The following is a 24,076-nucleotide window of genomic DNA, read 5'->3' on the forward strand; positions in this document are numbered from 1 at the left end:
CCAGGTGCCCCTAGCTCTTTTTTGGAAATCAAAGTCACATCCTATATATAATATCCTCTATATGGTATCACAATTTATATCATTTTTCTTCAATTTATACCTTCAATCAATAAAAATTTATTGAGTGCCCATCATACAATAGAAATTCTTCCTGGAGCACCTGGGCGGCTCAGTCAGTTAAGTGCCTGACTTCAGCTCAGGTCATGATCTCTCCATTTCAGGGTTCGAGCCCCACATCAGATCTCATGGTTTGTGGGTTCAAGCCCTGCCTTGGGCTCTGTGCTGACAGTTCAGAACCTGGAGCCTGCTTCAGATTCTGTCTCCCTTTCTCTCTGCCCCTTCCCTGCTTGCACTCTGTCTCTCAAAAATAAATAGGCATGAAAAATGTTTTAAAGAAATTCTTCATAGAGCAAGGTATATAGCAGTGAATAAAACCTATATCTTTGCATTCAGCAAACTTAAGTTTCTTTTTTTATTTTAAAGTATTTTTTTTAATATTTTTTATTTATTTCTAGGAGAGAGAGAGAGACAGCGTGAGCAGGCGAGGGTCAGAGAGAGAGGGAGTCACAGACTGAAACAGGCTCCAGGCTCTGAGCTGGCAGTCAGCACAGAGCCCGAGGCGGGGCTCGAACCCACGAACCGCGAGATCATGACCTAAGCGAAAGTCGGACACTTAACCGACTAAGCCACCCAGGCGCCCCAAGCAAACTTAAGTTTCTAATGAAAGAACCAGATAATAAAGAAGACATATAAGTAAAATGTGCTCAACATTAAGAAGCCAGTAGTATAAAGGATAAAAATAAAGCAGAGGAAAGATATAGAAAATGTCATATGTGGGTATAATATTATATATTGTGTCAAAGAAAACCTCAGAGAAGAGATGGCGTTAGATTAAAAATCTTGAAGAGAAGGGAACAAATCATGTGGATATTCAGCAAATAAACATACCAGGCAGAGGGAAAAGAAAGTTCAAAAGCCTTCAAGAGGTAGTGTTCTTGATGGTTTCTGGTGTCCATCCACACCTAGAACTGAGAAAGAGGGTAACTACTGACAGAGAACATGCAAGAAGTCATGGAAAGCTAAATCATGTAGAGCTTTGCAGGGCATTGAAAAGGGTGGATTTTACACTGAAAGAGAGGCAAAGCACTGAGGAGATGTGAGCAGTCATAGCACAGAGCAGAGTAGTGGTAGGATCACTCTGTTATGCTGTTTTGAGAGTGTAAGCCTATAGTCTTCCTCTTTACTTTTACCAAAAGCAAGCAAACGAATAAAAACACTTAGTTGGAGGGGCACCTGGGCGGCTCAGTCAGTTCAGTGTCTGACTCTTGATTTTGGCACGGGTCAAGATCCCAGGGTCATGGGCTCAAGCTCCATATCGGGCTCTATATTGAGCTTGGAGGCTGCTTAAGATTCTCCTCTCTCTCTCCCTCTATCTCTCTTTCCTGATCATGTCCTCTTTCTCTCAAACAAAACAAAACAAAACAAACAAACAAACAAACAACATTTAATTTGTTACTACAATAATTCAGATAAAAATAGCAGCTCGGGCTGAGATGATAGCAGTGGAGATAATAAGAACTAATATTTTGAATTTGCTGATGCATCAGATGTGGAGTTCAGGAGAAAGAAATTGCTCAAATAAGACTTCAGGGTTTGGCACAAGCAATAAGAAGAATGGAGTTTCTATTTCCTAAGATGATAAACTCCAAGAAGAGAGGAGGTTTTCAGGGACCTCATGTGGTACTGAGTTTTGGATGTGTTTGGTTTCAGATTAGTGTCAGACATTCAAGAAAATAAATCAAGAACACTGTTGGATGTTCAATTCTGGATGTAATGGAAGACACCTTGACTGGAGATTGAGATGATATTTAAAATGAAGAGAACGTCTGTAATTACTAAGGGAGTGAATGTTGACAGAAAATAGGCCAGCTCCAAGGATTTATCCTTGGGACATAACTATGTTTAGAGGTTCTGGAGAAGAAAAGGCACCATGAAATAACAAAGAGAAGGAATGGCCACAGAGGTACCAGAAAATTTAGGGCGGCACAATGACTTGGTAGCCATGTGAAAATTTGTTTCAAAAAAAAAAAAAAGATAAGAATCAGCTGTATTTTTATGCTGATAGCTCAAGAAACGTGAGGACAGAGAACTTACCAGAAAATGGAACAAGATAAGATGGTTGAGACAGATGGGCTAGATGTCCTCAGCAGCATGGACAAGACACTCAGGGCAACAGGAGAGAAGGCAGAGGCTGACAAATGCAAGTAAGAAGTAGATGTGATGGTGAGCCCTGTGGGGATTTTCTCTATTTGCTTCCTTTTTCTCAATAAGATAGACAGTAAGATCATCAATGGAGAGGGAGAATGTGCTGGAGGGGTGAGGGGAGTGCCAAAGTTATGGAATGATGAGTCACAAAATGGAAGACAGAGTAGACAAGGGAAATGTCATATGACTGCTGGAGGGCCAGCTTGCCGGTATGATCATGAGTCAGCATGGCTGCGAGCACAGAGGGACAGTCCTCAAAATAAGCCATTACATTCAATCTCTTCAACTGTAACATCATATTTGTGCATCTCCATCTCCTCATCTGTTCCCCCCTCCTTGGAATCCTCATGTTCTTCCTTATATCTACACAAGTTCTGCCTATTATGTAAGGGCTAACCCACGGTTCATATTTTCTTTGAAGTGTTTAGTAACACAACTCTCTGCTGTATCTCTTTTTCTATTTATATTCACTAGTGTTGTCTAGTGACTGAGAACACATACTTGGATTCAAACATCAGCTGTATGACTTTTGAGAAGTTCCTTAACCTTTCTGGGCATGTTTCCCAATCCACGAAACAAGGAAAACAAAACACAGAATATACTTCAAGGGACTTTTGTTGGGAATTCCATGACAAAATGCAGGTACACTGCGTAATATAATGCCTGCTAAGTAGAAAAAGTTCAACAAATATTGACAACCAGTTGTAGTTACTGACAGAATTTATTAATTCATGTATATTAATTGATTCAAGGGGAAAATCTTCCCTTAATCACTATGTTACATGACCCCAGTAGAGATAGGAACTTTGTGCTTTATTCGCTCTTAAATTTCTCAGGAAATAGTGGTCAGAAAGGAGACACTGGGTGCATGTTTACAAAATTGAATTTTGCTTATTAACTTACATTGTAAAATTTAACTTTATCTTATACAGCATGATGATAAAATAGTTATTTTAAACTGGATCTTTCCATTTGAATTACTTAGAAAATTAACTAACTCATTAAATATAACCATCTAGCTTCCTATGATATTTTAGTAAAAATGTCTCTATCTATATCTATACCACATCATTACTTAGAAAGAAAAAGACATAAAAAGCCAGAAAGAATGCCTTTCCTCAGGGGAAATATAAATCAAGACATGACAAATGCAGTAAATAAGTACATAGTGGATAAAATATTTATACACATATATTTTTTACCCTAAAACCATAACCATTAAATACATATGTTCCATGTATTTCAAGTTATTTTGATACTTCAAAAAATTTTTTACACTGTTTTAATATGTTCTAATGCAATGCAACTACATGGGACTATTAAGGTATTAAATACTAAAATTAGAAACCTGGACACAAATTTTCTCATTTATATAGCAATTACCATTGACACTGTATTGGCTTCAGCAAGAAGACTTTGCAAGGTCATGAAATATTAATTATGATATTAGAATTGTTAGACATATCCCAACATCTCCCACATCTCCCACATCAATAAAATGCTAACTTCTTGTCATATCTATATTAAACTATATTGACTATGAAATTACATCTTCCTCAGCAAAATAATACTGGAAGTTGGCAAAAGAAACAATTTAGGCTTTGCATAAGGCACTGATATGTGTACAAAAAACATATGTCCATGGCAAAAAATAGTGAGGAAGAATTTCATACAGAAATCAAATAATAAGATTATTCCAATAGTAGCAGAAGTCTGATTTCTTAGTAGAGTGAATCTACAAATTTTGTTAAAAGATATCTTTACTTTTTAAATTTGATATTTTTCATATGGGAAGTTTATACATTTTACCACAAAGTCTACTATTCAAGGACCAATTTTAGAGATATTAGAATCTCAAAAATTTTTAAATTATACTTTACCCAATTATGCTAACATTATATAGCTAAATGTAGCATCAATTTCGCAAGAGAGAAATAGAAAATGAGACTATTAATTGGATTTCTCATCTCTGTTCCACATCTTTTCTTTTTAATTTGAGAAATACTACAACTTTCAGATGCTGGCAAAAACTTTGCCTGTAATGATAACAATAGTTTCCACAATATTTTGGTTTATCTAATGTGCTCATGTGTGAAACTAATTTCACTACTCAGATTAAATTGGAATTTAGTATGACTGTGTGTGTGGGGGGGAGGGAGGTGGTGTGTGTGTGTGTGTGTGTGCACACGCACGCAATACTACCAATCTCTTAGTCACCTAAATTTGAAACATTACAATCATCTTTTGTTCCTCTGTTTTCTTTTTCTAATATCCAGTCACCAATTCTGATATATCATTTCAAAATGTATGTAGAATCATCTTTTTTCCCTCCCCCTAATTTGCTTCGTTTAAAACATACACACACACACACACACACACACACACACAACTGGAAATTCAATTACATCCTGAAGCACTCCTGAATTTGGTGTTTATCTTTCCCCTTCATTTTAATTTATTACTACATATTGCTTTATGTTTCTAAGGCAACCATCCTAGACAAGCTACTTATCTAATCGTATCTACATGAATAAAAAAGCCAAGAGGGAACCCTATTAAATTTAAGTTTTCCTATCAAATCCTCCATATAAAATGTCAGAAATATTTCTTCGTAAATATTATTTCCTTCATGTCATATTTCCCCTCTAACACCTCCTAGTTGCCTATCACGACACATCTAAAAAAAAAGGCAGAGGCATTGTTTTTAAAATTCTTCATCATCATCCCTAGACCAAGGTTCTAGAATAGCCAGTTACAACCATCCATTTTTTTTTTTTTACAAATAGTTTATTGTCAAATTAGTTTCCACATAACACNCAACCGTCCATTCTAATTGGACTATTTCCTCATATGGCCTCATATACTTAACTGTCTAAATTTTATCGTCTTTTCCCATTCATCAATTATCCGGAATCTCTGCATTTTATTTATTTATTTTGTAAATGTTTTTATTTATTTCTGAGAGAGAGAGAGAGAGAGACAGACAGACAGACAGATAGACAGAATGAGCAGGGAAGGGTCAGAGATTGAAGGAGACACAGAATCCGAAACAGGCTCCAGGCTCTGAGCTGGCTGTCAGCACAGAGCCCAACACGGAGCTCGAACTCACTAACCATGAGATCATGACCCGCGCGGAAGTCGGACACCCAACTGACTGAGCCACCCAGGTGCCCCTGAAATCTCTGCATTTTAAAAATAACTTTCCTTTATTAAAAAATATTATTTTTCAGAATAAAATCTATCAGAATTTATTGACATGAGCTCTCATTTTTAAGAAGGATTACAAAAATAAACATTTCTGCCATAAGTCACATAGAATGAAAATGTAGGGTACCAAAAATTAGAAATATAAGAAAATATTAATAGACATAAAAATGGGTAAATATAAGTATTTTTAGTCCTAAATCACTCAAGTAGGAAAAATACAAATAAAAGCACAATTACTTTTAAATTATATGATTAAATCACAGGATTGGATAATACAATTAAGTTATCTGATTATTTAATTAGAACTTGCAAAATAAAAAAAAAGGTATTTGGTCAATTTGAATATATACATTCTTAAAAGGTAAAGGAAAAAAGAGCCAGGGAGGAACATACCCAAGTTGACCAATAATCCATATTCTTAACAAGTACTTCATTGGCTCTGTTCTAAGGAAAAAAGAAAATGGCTTGCTCTCAGTGTGCTTTTATTCTTATGCAGAAAGCTATCTTCTTTCTACCTAAGCCTGGTTTCATACACATCCATTCTATAGAGTCAGGATTCAAATATTCCCACTTACAAAGCTTTCCTTCATCTCAGCTCCACACAGTGGTATCTCTAAATTCACACTCTCAGTTACAGTTGACCCTCAAACAACATAAAATTGAAATGTGCGGGTCCACCTATACACAGATTTTTAAAATAAATGCAGTACAGTACTATCATTGCATTTTCTTTTCTTGATATTCTTATTACCATCTTTTCTACTTAGAATACACAAAATATGTGATAATAGACTGTTAACTTTGGAGGCTAATACTAGTATTTTATAGAGTCAAAAGTTGTATGTGGATTTTTGACTGAATGGGGTTTGGTGCCACTAGCCACATGTTGTTCACGGGTCAATTATACTACAATTTTTTGGATATTTTCATTTTGCATGCATAATGTTCTACAATGAGGAACTATCTCTTGTTTTTCATAAGTACACAAGTAGATCTTGATAAATGATGAATATATAAAATGATTTAAAAAATCATTTTATAGAAAGATGAGGATGTGCATGAAAACTGAAAACTATATTTGCAACTCTGTGAAGAAAGGATCTATCATTAAAAACAATGTTCAAAAAACAAGGTTGGAACTCTCACCCTTCCTCATATTCAAAGTCATTAGAAATCTACAGTAATTAAAACAGCCTGTTACTGGCATAAAAGCAGAAATATAGATCATTCAGATAGAATAGAAGGCTCAGAAATAATCCCCTATATATACAGTCAAATGGTTTTCAACAAGGGCACCAAGACAATGCAATGGGGCAGTAGAGTCTTTTTAAGAAATTATATTGGTAAAACTATATACCCACATTGGACACGTCCCTTACACCATATAAAAAAGCTCACTCAAAATAAATCAAAGATCTAAATACAGAAGCTAAAAGTGTAAAACTCTTAGATAAAAACACAGGGGGAGAGCTTTATGACATTGGATTTAGCAATTATTTCTTAGATATGACATAAAGCACAGGCAAAAAAGGTAAAAACAGATAAATGAAACTATATAAAAATTTGAAGCTTCTGTTTTTGATCAAAGGACAAAAGCAACAGAGTGAAAATGCACCCTACAAAACAGGAAAAAATTATTTGAAAATCACAAATCTGTAAACATATAAAGATATATTCCAAAATATATAAAGAACTCCTACAACTCAACAGCGAAAACAAAAACAATCCAATTAAAACACAGGCAAATGACTTGAATAGGTATTTCTTCAAAGAAAATATACAAATGACTGAAAAGGACCCGAAAAGATGTTCAATATCACTAATCAATTAAAACTATAAGATACCGTCCTCACATCTATCTGTTAGGATGGCTAGTACCTAAAAGAAAAAAAAAAGGAAAAGAAAGAAAAAAGAAAAATAAAGAAAAGAAAGGAAAAGAGAAAAGAGAAAAAAACAACAAACAGAAAAAGTGTTGGCAAAGATACAGAGAAATTCAAACCCAGTGCACTGGTATAGCTGCTATGGCAAAAAATATAGTGTTTCCCCCTCCAATTAAAAATTAATCAGCATAGGACTAAGCAATTCCACTTCCGGGTATATATCCAAGAGAAGTGAAACAGCCTCAAAGAGAGTTTGTAAACCCAAGTTCATTATTCACAGTAGCCAAAAGGTGAGAGCAAACCTCATGTTCACCAACGGATGAGTGGATAAAAGTGGTATATACCCATAATGAAATACTATTTAGCCTTAAAAAGTTAGGACATTCTAACACACACTATAACATGGATGAAACTTGAGAACGTTCAGTTACCTGAAATAAGCCAGACATAAAAAGACAAATGCTACATAATTGCAATTATATGAAGTATCAAGAGTAATCAAATTCTTAGAGACAGAAATTTGAATGATGATTGCCAGGGACCAGAGGTAGGAGGAAATATGGAGTACTTATTTCATGGATATACAGTTTTAATTTTGCAAGATGAAAAGTCTTCCAGAGATTGAGCACAACGATGTGAATATACTTACAGAGGAGGGAAACAAATAAACAAACAAAAAACACGTTTTCTCTACCTTCTTGTTTTTAGAACATGAAGCCTACATATTACATTGGCAAATGAAATAGTAGCAACAGAAAAGGCATATCAACTTTATTTGATGTTAATATTTTTGTTTTTTATGTGTATGGAGGTCTTCACAGAAAATTAGTGAATACACAAAGAAATGGTTAAACTTGGGAGCTTATGTATCATTTTAGCAAAAGGTGGTAAGTTACGGAGAAGTGACATGACAAAGAAACAAAGCAAAACACAACAAGGTGTTTGTGTCCCCAGGGGTGATAAATTGTGAGAAAGCTAACATATGGGAGAAACTAATAACAGATAAGGGTTAGTTAGTAGGGTTTAGTTTATGTATAGTCATGGCTGTGCAGGGATAGTTCTAACTACAGTGTGTAAGGTTATTGTTCCCTTCCTGGTTCAAGAGAGAGTGACATCTTGGAAATGGAAATGTATGCTTTGCTTTTAGGCAGAGAAATGTTGAAGAGAGATTTTCCTGTATCAACCTTTTTTCGGTTGTCTTCAACTTAAAATAAGCTTTATGTCAAAGTGGCATTTTACCTTTTTATGAATGACAAATAAAACTTGGCACAATTTACAGTTTGGAAAAAAAAGTGGTATGGTTTGGGATGACATATTCTGATCCCCTCCTTCATAACACTACTAAGATGTACACTTAAAAACAGCCAATACCTTTTATATTATGAATATCTTATTATAATTTAAAAAATCCAAAGTAATAGTGACAAAAAATTAAATAAAGGGACTGTTGAGGGGTAGGTCAAGTGTAAACTGGGTTATGCAGTATGTTTTTGGCCTACAGTGGTACANGCACTACTAAGATGTACACTTAAAAACAGCCAAGACAGGGGCGCCTGGGTGGCTTAGTCGGTTAAGCGTCCGACTTTCGCTTNATAATTTAAAAAATCCAAAGTAATAGTGACAAAAAATTAAATAAAGGGACTGTTGAGGGGTAGGTCAAGTGTAAACTGGGTTATGCAGTATGTTTTTGGCCTACAGTGGTACACAGCTGTGTCCCCGAGAACAAACCTAGAAGTGTTTTACTCCACTTTCTTATTTGAAAGGAAAGTTATAGCACAATATTAACCCAAGGATAATAATAATACCTATCATCTTCATTTTCATCAAATATATATGTATTGAAGTACATACATAAACACACATAAACATTCTTACACACCACTTTTAATCTGGGTAGTGAAATTAATTCCACACATGAGCACATTACATAAATCAAGTATCGTAGAAATTATTATCATTACCAGAATTTTTGCCAGCATATGAAAGTTATAGTAATTCTCAAATGAAAAAGAAAAGATGTGGAACAGAGATCAGAAATCCAATTAATATTCTCATTTTCCATTTCTCCTTTGTGCAATCCATGCTACACTTGTCATATTTTAATTCATGGGAAAGGCAATCCATATATATAGACAAGCATACTTATGAGACTGAGAACAGAAAAAAATATACTATGGTTTATTTTGTTTTATATAGTAAATAAACTTGCTGTCCTTTGAGGACAACTTATTCAGAATTTGTATGCTGTAGCTCTTCCACTAATAATGCAAGACTGCTAGAGTCGTTTTCTCTTTATCCGCTTGCTTGTGTGCATACGTAAGAAGCAGTTATTTGGTCTAGGATATAAATAGCTGAAATAAATCTCCTATTTCCTCATTTTTTCCCTGATGAAATGTATTTAAATGCCAGCTGCATTATAACCTTCAAATAACTCAATACCAGAACTCGAAATGCTATTAATGTCTGAATACAAGTAAATGCTAAAGAACCTTAGCATTTGTTTTAATTGCCGATAGCTTTTTTATAAATATTCATCCAATAATTACTGTTAATTTCTTATTCAAAAATAATTGCCGAGTAAAGGGAAAAGAGGACTGCTTAAAAAGTTCTCTCGCTTAGTCCAAAAATGGAGCCCAGGGCATAAGAGAATTCCACAGAATAATAATAATCATAATAATAAATATAAAATCTCACCAGGAACTCAGGGCAATCCTATACTTTCTTTGTTATTTTTGCAATTATAGGTATGCTCATACAATATCATTAATTAGTTGTTTATGTAAATATATCCCTTTTACCATTATATATATGCATTTATATTGTTCTTAAAGCTAAGCTTGTCTTAGGTAAATGACAGGGATTGGTTGGTTGGTTAACTGACTCTTTGGCTTAATCAGTGAAAGGAAACTGGGGCTTTCAAAATTAATATCCTGCCCAAGACCTAACAGTGAGCCATAGAGCCAGATCTTAAACTTGTGGTTTTGGCTCCAAAGCTAGAGATTTTGGCTCCATAAATGAGATTTTTCCCACTTACTTGAAAAATCTCTCTCCACAGTTGGCTTTTCCTTCTCATATTTGTTTTCCATATAATGGAATAGAGTTACAAACCTACCTCGGTGACTATGATCATAGTCATGTTTTCTCTACCTCTAGGACATCCTACAGGCATGAGATAACATTGACTACTGATGCCTCAGCAAACTAAAATATGATTTTTACTGGGATTCATCGGATATGCAACTCAAACACTATTTTCAAAAGTAATGCAAATGCAGATACACACACACACACACACCTATACATATGTTTAATGATTATTCCTTTGCTTTTGAGTCTTTATGGTGTTTTATGTATCCATAGATTCATTAGATTTCTAGCACTGGCCATTTCAGGGATCCAGTAAATATTTAATATCTCTGTGTATTAGAAATAAATCATAATATTTAGGTGCTTAAAGTCCATCAACTTACTCAAATATGAGTTTCTCAAAGAGGTTTTTCCTCACTTCTCTATTCCCCGCACCTTACCATTCTTAGTCTTTTATTGATTGTAAATTCCATGACGGAGGGACTTAGTTTTGTTCATTGCTATATCCTAGGCACACAGGATCATATTTGGCACATATTAGCATATTAAGTGCTCAACAAAAGTGCATTTAGTGTGTCTATTTTATTTGATAATCTTCTTTCTCTTTCCAGATATTAACATAAAAATCTTATGTTAATAAACAAATGACATCCATTTACTGACTTTCTGAAAACAGAAAATTTTAGCCCTGTTCTTAAATCCAAATTATATAAATTTATAAAATCTTAGAACCATAATTTTCTTTTAATGTTTATTTATTTTTGAGAAGGGAGGGAGACAGAGTGTGAGACACAGAATTCATTGCAGGCTCCACACTCCAAACTGTCTGCACAGAGACCAATGTGGGGCTAGAACTCATGAACCTTGAGATCATGACCTGAGCTGCTGTCGGATGCTTAACCAACTGAGCCCCTTAGAACCATAATTGTTGAGAAACATGGTAATAAATCCCTAATGCTGACCATTAACATATTAAGTTAATATGCATTTTCCTCAAAATTCTGAATCAGAATTTTATGACATTTCACTTTTTTTGTTGTTAGGGAGGATGGCCAAAGGAGAGAGGGGTGATTATAGCTGTCGGTTTATTTATATTTATGTAAATATATGCTTTTTATTTAAAAATAAAATGTTTTATTTATAAAAAGCTTATTTATATGTATATACAACAAGAATCCCAGAAATGGAGGGCTTTAAGATTATAAGAAATTTAGTAAGGTCCTCAGCCTTGGCTGCACATTAAACATTCTAATNACCCCACCATGACTGTTATTAATATTAACATTTTATTTATTCAAGTAGTTAGAAGATATATATAAATGTATTATACATATTAATATATTAAGTATGTCAAATAGATAAGTAACTTAATGTAAATATTCAAACATCACTAGAACTGGACTTTCCAGAAGTTGACTCTAATTTGTCCTGATGTTTCATTACAATTACTTCCAAGAAAAAACATTTTCATCTAGTCTCTTCTCTGTGAAAACATGGGGTATTTACTTAATTTTTTTCTCTGTACATATCTTCAAATATTTGTAGATGGATATTAAGGGCAAACACACCATTAAACTATTAGGATAATCTCTGAATTCAGTCAAGCCAGTTTAAGGGTATATTCTAGTAAAATATGCTGAGATATTTGAATGAATTCACTGCCTGTGTTGTTCAGATACTTTGTAAGTAGATATCAATTCAATCTTTCTACTAAAATAAATTAAGTTCTTTTTAAAAACAATTTCTTGATACCAATTTTGTACACCTTTATATAATTTATCAGTCATCACTAGGCTGCTTTAATGTGTTCATATCTTTTTAAGATATAATCATTCAAAGATTGAGTTGTAACTAATATCAAAATTTAAAAAAAATGTTTTCTACATTAAACGAGTATTGACAGATTTACACATCTTTTAACTAACAGTTTGGATATCTGATTCATAATGTGTTTTTCAACATTAGTCTTTCCCAGACAGTCACACAATTGAGTCATTCAACATGACTTGCAAATAGCTGCAATAAGCCTCACATACATTTTACCATTTGTCTAGAAAGTTTGGATGCATTTATATTTTCTTACTGATAGCATACATTACGGTGCTACATAAAAGTAAAATAGAAAAGTATTCATTTCATTAATATTATTTCACAGACTATTTTAAAAAATCTCAAAATTCAAGCAGTATTAATTACAGTAAGCAGGAGGTGGTTGAAGATGGTGACACAAAAGTTCCTCAGCTTACTTCCTCCCCCAGACACACCAAATCAACAGTTCCATATAGAACAATTCCCTCTTAAAAGAAAAAAAACTTGAAAACTAGCTGGTCAGCTTCTCCACAACAAAGGATAATGGGGTAGGTGGGTAAGATGGGTAAGAGAGGCAGAGATTTTGGTGTCACCAAAATCCTCACTCCAGCATAGCAACCCACAATCAACAATCCACAATCTGATCATAATCAGATCTCACAAACATAGAGTTTCTCCCTGAATTTGTTCATGATCTATATCAGGCACCCGGGCCCTTGGGACCAGTACTTAAGAGACAAAGCCCAGAAAGGCAGGTTTTGAAAACCAACAGAATTGGTGTCCAGAATACCCAAAGGTAGGTAGGATGCTGAGAATCTACGCTTAAAGGGATCATGTGTAGACTCATGCACCCCAGGACCCAGTGCAAAACCGGCANCATCAGGCACCCGGGCCCTTGGGACCAGTACTTAAGAGACAAAACCCCAGAATGGCAGGTTTTGAAAACCAACAGAATTGGTGTCCAGAATACCCAAACGTAGGTAGGATGCTGAGAATCTACACTTAAAGGGATCATGTGTAGACTCATGCACCCCAGGACCCAGTGCAAAACCAGCAGTTTAAACATCACTATACCATATGTGAAAGAGATTCATTTGCTAATCTTAAAGTGTTTGCTGGAGAGGCAGGAGACTGTTGGGACACTCTGGAGATGGAAATGCTAGTGACTACCATTTGGGGGCTCTCATTCTACTTAGTAGTGCCAGAGTTTGTGGACGTCATTTTTCACACTTTCCCTCTAGTGCCAGAGAGAATGTCTTAACCCTGAACTCTCCATGGTTTTGCTACAGCTGGGTGGTGCATCCCACTTCACTGCTCTCTTACAGACGCACTAAAGCTGGCAGGCCTGCCCAGTCCCAGCAATACCCACAGCACCACTAAAACTAGTGGAAACACCATAGCCCATGATCCCCATTGCCCCATTAAAGCTGGCTGGTGTGCCTTGTCTCTATAGGTGATACCTCTTGAGTTTTGATCTATGTTGGCTAGGAGGGGTTGCATTTCTGGGCCCCACAGTACTGAAACAACTGAAGAGGCAGTTTTGGGCAGGCTAATAGCCCAAGGGCACAGTAGAGACAGAAGACTGAAACACCTGAATTTTCCGTGAAAAGGCCTACTTGCTTATCCTGGAATTTTAGTCTGAGGGGCAGGCTGCCGGTTCATCCAATATCTATGGAGGGTATAGAGTTGCTCTTAGGGAACATAGGTCAGGGGTTGCCATCTTTGTGCTCTCTGGTGACCTTGCTATAGCCAGCTAGTACCTCCCAGAAAGAAGTTTATATAGTCATTAGGAGTTTTGGTTTTTGCAAACATTGCCCAGGAAATACCTCCCAATCTTGAGGCCAGCAGGGTGTATAACTGCAGTCCCACAGGACTGTATATATTAGGATAATTCAAAAGCTTCTGCTTGAGGGTTGGATTTTCAGTCTGCCTTAAACTAGAGGCTAAGATCTCTCCCTTTGAAACAATGACAGGTCTTGATACAACCTCAAAAACAGGGACTTATCAAGGATAAATCAGGCTATTTAGACAACTCCAAAGGTTCAAGAGACAACCAAGAGCTAGGACAAGGTTGACAGAGAAGATTCATCTATTACATAGAGCCACTCCTTCAAGACTAGAAGAGGTAGGTGTGTCTCCTAATACATGGGCACAAACACAAAGAATCAAGGAAAATGAGAAACAGATAAATTAGTTCAAAATAAAAGAACAAGACCTTAGGGAAAAAGCCTTAATGAAAGGAAGATAAGTAATTTACCTGGCAAAGAGTTCAATGTAATGGTATAGGGATGTTCACTGAACCAGGAGGCATAGTAAGAACTTTGACAAAGAGAAAATATAAGAAAGTACTAAACAGGAGTCACAGAGCTGAAGAATAAATAACTGAACTAAAAGTACATAAGAGCATTTCAACAACAGACTAGATGAAGTACAAAAAGGATTATTGATCTGGATGACAGGGTAGTGGAACTCACCAAAGCAAAGTGGCAAAAAGAAAAATTTAGAAAAGTGAAGACAGCTTAAGGGGCCAATAGAACAACATCAAATAAAACATTTACATTATAGGGGTCCCAGAATGAGAATAAAGAGAAAGGGGAAGAAAACTTATCTGAAGAAATAATAGCTGAAAATTTCTCTAACCTGAGGAATAAAACAACATCCAGATCCAGGAAATCCAATGAGTTCCAAATAAAATTAACTAGAAGAAATCAACACCAGACACATTATAATTAAAATAACGAAAGTTAAAGATAAAAAATCTTAAATGTCACAAGAGAAAAAACGACTTGATATGGATGAGAGAACTACCCGCCCCCACTCCCCATAAAACTATCAGCAGATTTTTCATCAGTACCTTTGCAGGCCAGAAGAGAGACAGACAAGATATACTTAAAAAGCTGAAAGGAAGAAAAACTTCCAACCACAAATACTCTACCCAGCAAGATTATCATTCAGAATTAATAGAAAGATAGTTTTCCAACAAGAAAAAGCTAAGGGAGTTCCTCACCATTATAGGAGCCTTACAAGAAATGTTAAGGGATTTCTTTAAGTTGAAAAGAAAGAACACAAATGAAAACATATCAAAGTAAAAATCTTGATGGTAAAGGTAAGTATACAGGAAAGGTAGTGGATTAAGTTAGTAAAGCTAGTATGATGGTTAAAAGGCAAAAGTAGTATAAACAACTATAATTAGTTAAGGGATACACAAAGGAAATAGATGCAATTTAAGTTTGCATGAAAATAAAAAGTTTGACATAAGAATTAAAAATGCATGTGTGGGCTGGCAGTAAAAGTGTAGTTTTAGAATATGTTCAGACTTAACTTGCTGTCAACTAAAAATAGACTATTGATTACATAGGCTGTTATATGTAAGCCTTATGGTAATCACAAATCCCAAACCTGTAGAAGATACATGAAAGATAACGAGAAAAGAATCTAAGCATAACTTTAAAGAGCCATGAAACCATAAGGGAAGAGAGAAAAAGAAGAAAAAAAGAAAAAAGTAACTACAAAATTACAAGACAGTCAGAAAACAATGAACAAAATGGCAATTAGTACATACCTATCAATAATTAATTTAATGTAAATGGACTATATTCTCCAATGAAAAAACCACAGACTAGCTGAATGGATTAAAATAAACAAAGAGACAAATAAGACCCATCTATATGCTAACTACAAGAAACTCACTTCAGATGTAGGAACATACACAGACTGAAAGTAAAGGGATGGAAAGAGATGTTTCATGAAAATGGAAACCAAAATAAAGCTGCAGTAGTTACACTTAGACAAAACTGATTGATTGATTGATTGATTGATTGATTTTTTTGGAGAGGGAGATAGCATAAGTGAGGGAGAGGGATGAAGGGAGAGAGGGAGACAGAGAAACAAAGAGAGAGAGAGGGAATATCTTAAACAAACTCCATGCTTAGCACAGAGCTGGTGTGGAGCTCAATCACAATACTCTGGGATCATGACCTGAGAAGAAATCAAGCATCAGTCACTTAACTGACTGAGCACCCAGGCACCCCAAGACAAAATAGATTTTAAAACAATAATGAAAGACAAGGAAGGGTATTACATAATGATAAAGGATCAATCCAACAAGATGATACAACATTTATAAATACCTATACACCCAACAGAGAATTCACTTAAATATAAAGAGCACATATTCACAAACCTAAAGGGAGAAATTAACAGCAATACAGTAAGAGTAGAGTTTTTAGCACCTTACTTATATCAATGGATAGACTATCCAAACAGAAAATTAATAAGGAAATACTGGCTTTAAACAACACATTAGACCAGATGGACTCTATAAATACTTACAGAACATTCCACCCAAAACATCAAAATACACATTCTCAGATGCACATGGATAGAGCTCCAGGATAGATCCTATGTTAGACCACAAAACAAGTCTAAATATATTTAACAAGACTAAAATCATATCAAGCACCTTTTCTAACCACACTAGTATGAAAGTAGAAATCAATTATAAGAAGAAGACTGAAAAAAATTTTAAAGTATGTGGAAATTTGGGGCACCTGGGTGGCTCAGTTGGTTAAATGACCAACTTTTGATTTTGGCTCAGGTCATGATCTCATGGTTTGTGAGATCGAGCCCCATGTCAGACTCTGCTTGGGATTCTTTCTCTCCTTCTTTCTCTGCCCCTCCTCCCCTCTCAAAATAAATAAACTTTTAAAAATATGTGGAGATTAAACAACTAAACAACAAATGTGCCAGTGAAGAAATCAAGAGAGAATCAAAACAAACAAATTCTGGAGGATATAAATGGGAATATATCAAAATCTACAGGATGCAGCAAAAGCATTCTTGAAAAGGAAGTTCATAGGGACATAGACCTACCTCAATAAATGAAAAATCTCAGTCTAGTTGTACACGAAACAGAACTAAAAAAGAAGAACAAACAAAGCACAAATTTAGAACAAGGAAGGAAATAATAAAGATCAGAGCAGAAACAAGTGAAATAAAGCCTTAAAGGAAGAAGAAAATATCAGTGAAAGAGCCAGTTCCTTAAAAAGGTAAACAAAATTAATAACCCTTTAGCTAGACTCTCCAACAAGAAGAGAGGACCCAAATAAATAAAACAGAAATGAAAGAGCACAAGTTACATTTGATACCACAGAAATATAAAGGATCAAAAGAGACTACTATGAACAATGATACACCATCAGATTGGACAACCTAGAAAAGATGAATAAAATTCCCAAAACATACAATCTTCCAAGACTGAATCATGAGGAAACAAAATTTGAATAGACCAATTACTAGTAATGAGACTGAATTAATAATCAAAAACCTCCCAACAAATGAAAGTCCAAGACCAGATGGCTTCACTAGTGTTTTCTACCAAACATTCAAAATTTTAATACATATCCTTCTCAAACTCCTCCAAAAAAACTGAAGAGGAATGAATATGTCCAAATTCATTTTACAAGGCCAGCATTACCCTAATACAAAAGCCAGATAACAACACCATAAAAAAGAAAATTATAGGCCAACACTCCTGATGTGCATAAATGCAAAAATTCTCAACAATTAATAGCAAACCCAATTCAATATTAAAAGGATTATGCATAATGACTAAGGGCTTTATTTCTGGGATGCAAGGAGGCTTCAACATCTGCAAATTAATCAATGTGACACACCACATTAACAAAATAAGGGATAACAATCACATGATCATCTCAATAGATGCAGAAAAAACATTTGACAAAATTAAATATCTATTTAAAATAAGTCAGTACAGAGTGAACATACCTCAATATATTAAGGTAACATATAACAAGCCCATAGCTATTATACTCAGTGGTGAAAAGCTGTTCCTCTATATCAAGAAAATGACAAAAATTCCCCCTCTCAGCACTTTTATTCCATATAGCACTGGAACTATTAACCACAGCAATTAGAAAAGAAGAAGGAGGAGGAAGAGGCAGAGAGGAGAAAGGAAGGAGGGGGAGGGGGGAAGAGGGCTGGGGAGGGAGATGGGGATAAAGGAAGAGGGGAAGGAATAGAAGAAGGAAGATGCATATATTACTCAAAGTAATCTACAGATTTAATGCAAGCCCTATTCAAAATTACAATAGCTTTTTTCACAGAAACAGAACACACAATCCTAAAATTTGTATGGTACCACAAAAGATCCCAAATAGCCAAAGCTATATTTGGAAAGAAGAAATAAGCTGCAGGCATCACACTCCCTGATTTCAAAGATATTACAAAGTTTTAGTAATCAAACAATATGGTATTGGCATAAAAACAGACCCAGAGATCATTGGAACACAATACAGTTCTCAAATAAACCCATGCATATAGTGGCCAATTAATGTACAACAAAGAAGGCAAGAACGTACATTGAAGAAAAGACAAATGGTGTTAGAAAAATTGGACAGACACAAGCAACAGAATGAAATTAGACCACTATCTTATACCATACACAAAAATTAACTCAAAATGAATTAAAGACTTGAATACTAAAGACTGAAACCATAAAACTCTTAGAAGAAAACAGGCAGTCAGCTACTTGACATTCATCTTGATGATGATTTTTTTGGATCTGACTCCAAAGTCAAAAACAAGAAAAGTAAAAATAAACAAATGGGACTGTATCAAACTAAAATATTTCTGTACTGCAAAGAAAACCATAAACAAAATGAAAAGCCCACCTACTGAATGGAAGAAGATACTTGAAAATCACATATATGATCAGGGTTTAATAGCCAAAATATGTAAAGAATTCATAAAGCTCAACAACAATAAAATAATCCAATTTAAAAATGAGCAGAGGATATGTACATACATTTTTCCAAAGATGACATACAGATGGACAACAGGCACATGAAAACATGTCTAATACCACTAATCAATGGAAATCAAAACTTCAGTGAGATATCACCTCACACCAGTCAGAATCGCTAATATCAAAAAGAAAAGAAATAAGTGTTGGCAAAAGGTAGAAAAAAAGAGAGTCTTGTGCACTGTTGGTGGGAATATAAATTGGTGGAACCATTATGCACAACAGTATGAGGTTTCCTTAAAATATTAAATATAGGAATATCATATGATCCAGCAATTTCTTTTATGAGTATTTATCCAAGGAAGACAGAAACCAAATCTGAAGTCACATATGCACCTTTATATTCATTGCAGTATTATTTGCAATAGCTAAGGTATGAAAACATCCCAAGATTTCATCAATGGATAAATGAATAAAGAATTAGTATGTACACAATGGAATACTCAGCCATTAAAAAGAATTAAATTTTGCCATTTGCAACATGGATGGACCTTGAGGGTATTATTCCGAGTATGATCATGTTGACCATTTCACAGTATGCACAAATACAAAATCACATTGTTGTACACTTGAAACAAATATAATCTTATATATCAATTATACCTCAACTTAAAAAAAGGCTCATGGTGTTTAGAAATTCTTGTAATAAAGATGTAACTAACTCACACACACAAAATAAATAAATAAAAACAACCACAGTAAGTACTGTATTTTGGATAATATTTATGGTAATCCATTTGAATTGTCCATTTTAAATAGTTAAATTGTTCCATATTTTAAGGCATAATTACTCAAGTACTTAATTTATTAAGTGATTCATAAAAGAAGAAATGCCATGGCCACAAATATTTTAAATGATGTTCAAAGAACATTTTTCCTTCTCCTTTTATTAAAGCAATGGCTCTGTACTAAAGCAGTTGTTACCTTAAGCATCCCAGATCTGATATAAAATTTATGTTCTGATCATGGAAAGTAACTATTTCTTAAAAGTTTGAAATAGTGTTTATAAATTTTTCCTGAAAAGGTATCTCCTTTATCTACTTTATTATAATGCAGTATATAAAGCAAAGGAATGAATAATTATTGTGGTAAAAGCTTAGCACCTAAAATGTTTCAAAATTATTTAGAAGAATAAGCTTATTGTATATCTTTAAAAATACAAATGTGTCTATGTACAAATATACAAATATAGACATAACTACCTGTAAAATGCAATAGGTCTTCGAAACACACAAATGTAATTTTCAATGTTTAATCATTTGGTTGAGACCAAAAAAGTCCATAATATATAGTTATTAATGGTTTTTTTTGAGAGAGAGACATTTCAAAAGCATACAAGGATGTACAAAACCAGTACTTAGCTATCAAATGAAACTTCTGACAATCTAGCTTGACCATCTCAACAAGATTTGGTTACTTTTCTTTGGTCTTTTTTGAAGTAATTTAGAAAGGGAAAAAACTAGATTTAATAAATATGATGTTAACATTGCTATATGACTAATGTAAAACAATCCATTATAGGTGGCAAACTTTATTTGCATTAACTATGATTTTATTCTACATGGAGACAGTCATTAGATGTCTAATAGAAAAACTTCTATTTACATAGAAATGTGTTCTGCTTACATAGAAATGTGTTCTGCAACATATTTGTAAAACTGGACATTTTCTAAAGTCTCAGGACCTATCTTTTCTAAGGACTGTATCATCAGGATGACAATATTGCCACTAAATATTCTGATTTTTATTACATCCATTTAAAATATGGTCAACTATCTAGAGCATGACTTACAGTTAATCACAAACAAGTTGAGTTTCTCAACATCATTTTGCATGCAGTATTATTATTTCCAAGTGAATATTTCTTCCATGGCTGATAACTGAGCATTCTAATTATAAATAGCACCATAAATCGCTGGAATCCATAATAAATGATGTTTAAAAGTTCAAATAATCATACAGGCAAGTGGCCATTTTTACACTGGAATAGCAAAGGATATAGTTTTCAAAAACAAAGTAAGAGCTTTCTATGCAGGCAAGAACATAATCTATCAAAAATCCTGTTTACTCAGTATTTGGCAAGATAAAGCAAAGCAAAACAAAAAAGCATCTCATGAAGAGAAACCTGTTAGACTTGTGTATCCCGCGAAGTCTTGCAAGAAAAATATTCTGCTCTGCTAGAGAAGAAACTGGTTTATATTTCCTAGCATATGCATGCACAGTACATTCCCGTTACAGCACGGGTATTCAGAAACAGAGTTCTAGAAGTTCTAGGCTACTGTGAGATATGGAGGTTACTAATGTATAAGATTATATAACACATGTAAACTCACCCTTCTAATCTTACATCCGGTAGACTTCTGTTAAGGGCAATCAAATCACTGGCCATAAGGTTAAACTGATTGATTTTAAACAGTTCTTTCATTTTCTCCTGGTCATCTTTAGGAATCAGCACAGCCTTTCCCATTTCTCCTGGCCCTTCTTGGTTTCTTGAAATAACAGCTGTAAGACACACACAGGTACACACACACATACAAACACACAGATAATGAACTGAATAAATAAACTCATGTGTTGATTAGAGTCTGAAGTCTATTATTTATATATTGGCTTAATAATATAATCAAGTCTTTATTGCTTACTTACAAACCATACACTATACTAATGAAGCAACATGTTTTAATTCATTATCTCAGTGCTGCATGCTGTCTTTTAAATCTAGACATATTATACGATCTGGCTAATCATTAAGACTTGATAGTTAAGCAATCCAAATCACCAAAATCTAAAACTTCTCTGTCATAGTTTTTAATATAAAATTATTAGAGAAGGGATGAACTTGGGCATTAGGCAGACCAAACTGAGCAAAATAAAAGAGAAATTTTGAAAATATACCAAGATAAATTTATGTTCACATCCATTTCAGTGGTCTGATATCTGACATATCTACTGCCACCACATCTTTATAAAAGCAAGCAAGGTTGATAACATTTCATCCCAAACGAAATTTGATTTCTCTGTCAAAACAGTTTCAAAAAGTGAGAGAACTTTCAGAGCAGTGAAATTTCAGATGCCAAGTTAGATTGAGACACAACGTGTTCCATAACTGGAACTTCACAGCAATATTCTGGCCTTCACTGTTTATTAAGGTTTATTAAGAGAACTCAGGGGGCGCCTGCGTTGCTCAATTGGTTAATTGTCCCACCACTTACGCTCAGGTCATGATCTCATGGTTTGTGAGTCTGAGCCCACATTGGGCTCTGTGCTGACAGCTCAGAACCTGGAGCTTGTTTTGGATTCTGTGTCTCCCTCTCTCTCTGTCCCTCCCCCACTCACATTCTGTCTCTTGCTGTCTCTCAAAAACAAACAAATATTTTTCAAAAAATTATTAAGAGAACTCAGGATCCCACATACAGGCTAATGTTCTGGTCATATTTTACAAGATATCATCACATTAATGACCCTTCTTGCTCCAAAATGCATGCTTCAATGTGTATGTGTGTGTGTGTACCGTGTGTTCATGTGTGTATGACTGTTTGCACATATATGTATGTATGTAAATATGAAATAGAAAAAAGTTCCAGGCAATCCTAATGTAATCTTAATTTACTCTTCATAAATGATGTTAAGTTAAAATGAAAGGAAGGCTGGTCTTGGACTCTCCCAATATGCTGCCATATTACAGCTCCTAATACATTAATCTTACTGAAATTGGTTCACACATTACTTAAAAAGGCCAAAATTTGGACCCAGACTACCTTAAAAAGTATGAAAACTATAAAGGATATAAAACCTATGAAAATAATTTGTAAATTATAACCATTAATAAAAAATATAATTTCAAATAACAGAATAGGTTTGAAATCTAGAACATAAGGAAATGTTTGACTTGACGTTGATAGATACAGAACATCAAGCTGGATATTACAGTTCTAATACACAGTTGGATCACCCAGTTTAATATTCTCTTTGAAAGGTTATCCTGACTGGAATGGCATGAGTCAGACTATAAAAGAGAATAGGCATCTCTAAGGACTTTTGGATATGGGTACCAAGAAGGTGATAAGCCTGGAAATCCTCTGGTAAACAGAAAAATAGTAACAATTGAGAAAATTTTAAATGAAAAGGATGTATGTTTCAACCTGAAGCTATTTTAAAAGCTGTCATTTAAAAACGTTTATAAAGAGTCTCATTCACTTTATGAAGCAAAAATAGAAGCGATGGCAGGAATTTTATAAGGAAGCACATTTTATTAAATTTAAGACATAAAATTCTACGAGCAATACTTTGGGAGTTAGTAAGCTTATTATCTCTAAAACCAGATTAAGTTGGTAGAGTCGGTTTTCAATGAATTTGTGCTCTTTCTGAGATACTAGACTTGGATAAGTAATGAGGTACCTCCCATTTCTAGGATTTCTTCTTTAAGTATTGATTCCACAAAAAGTGTTAAAAATAAATATTTGTAGTTCTCTCAGGAGTCCTTCAAATTTTCAAATAAAGAACAAAATCATATAAATTATATTTTTCTGATTTTTTTTGACCTTTGGATACACTAAGGAATGATTTTAAAAGCAAAAATATGTCAAAAAATTTAATAGAGAAAACAAAGTGCCCCATCATTCTACTTTCCAGACATAATCACTATTAATATGTTGGTTCATATTCTTTCTCTCTCTTTCAGTTGATATAAAGTAGCAAAATATATTATGTGTCTTTTCACACACATGGAATACTACTATTAATACTAAAATGTGATTTTTTTCAAAGCATTTCTTGGCTCTACTTCCATGTAGATTGATCTTCTTCTTCTTAGTGACTATGTTGTATTCCATTCAATGAACCTAAGTTTATTAGGTTGATGGATAATGGGGCTGTTTTCAGATTTTTACTCTTTTTTACACACTTTGTTACACATTTATAGACATCATTTCACTTAATCTTCAAAGGACAACGAAATCTAGACAGGCTATGTAATTTACCCAAGTTCACATATCTAGAAAGTAAT

The 24,076-nt window shown here is 34.3% G+C and overlaps 1 protein-coding gene across 2 annotated transcripts in view; it reads right to left on the reverse strand.

Moving 5' to 3' along the window:
- GALNT13 (polypeptide N-acetylgalactosaminyltransferase 13) overlaps window positions 1-24,076 on the reverse strand; it is a 528,727-nt gene that overhangs the window by 276,559 nt on the left and 228,092 nt on the right. For both annotated transcript variants that reach the window (XM_077767826.1, XM_077767828.1), the window contains exon 4: window positions 21,405-21,573. In XM_077767826.1, coding sequence (XP_077623952.1) covers window positions 21,405-21,573 — 169 coding nt within the window. The remainder of the gene's footprint in view (window positions 1-21,404; window positions 21,574-24,076) is intronic.

This window comes from Crocuta crocuta, unplaced genomic scaffold, assembly GCF_008692635.1.
Source record: "Crocuta crocuta isolate KB4526 unplaced genomic scaffold, BGI_CrCroc_1.0 scaffold154, whole genome shotgun sequence".
In the NCBI taxonomy this organism is placed as follows: Eukaryota; Metazoa; Chordata; class Mammalia; order Carnivora; family Hyaenidae; genus Crocuta; species Crocuta crocuta.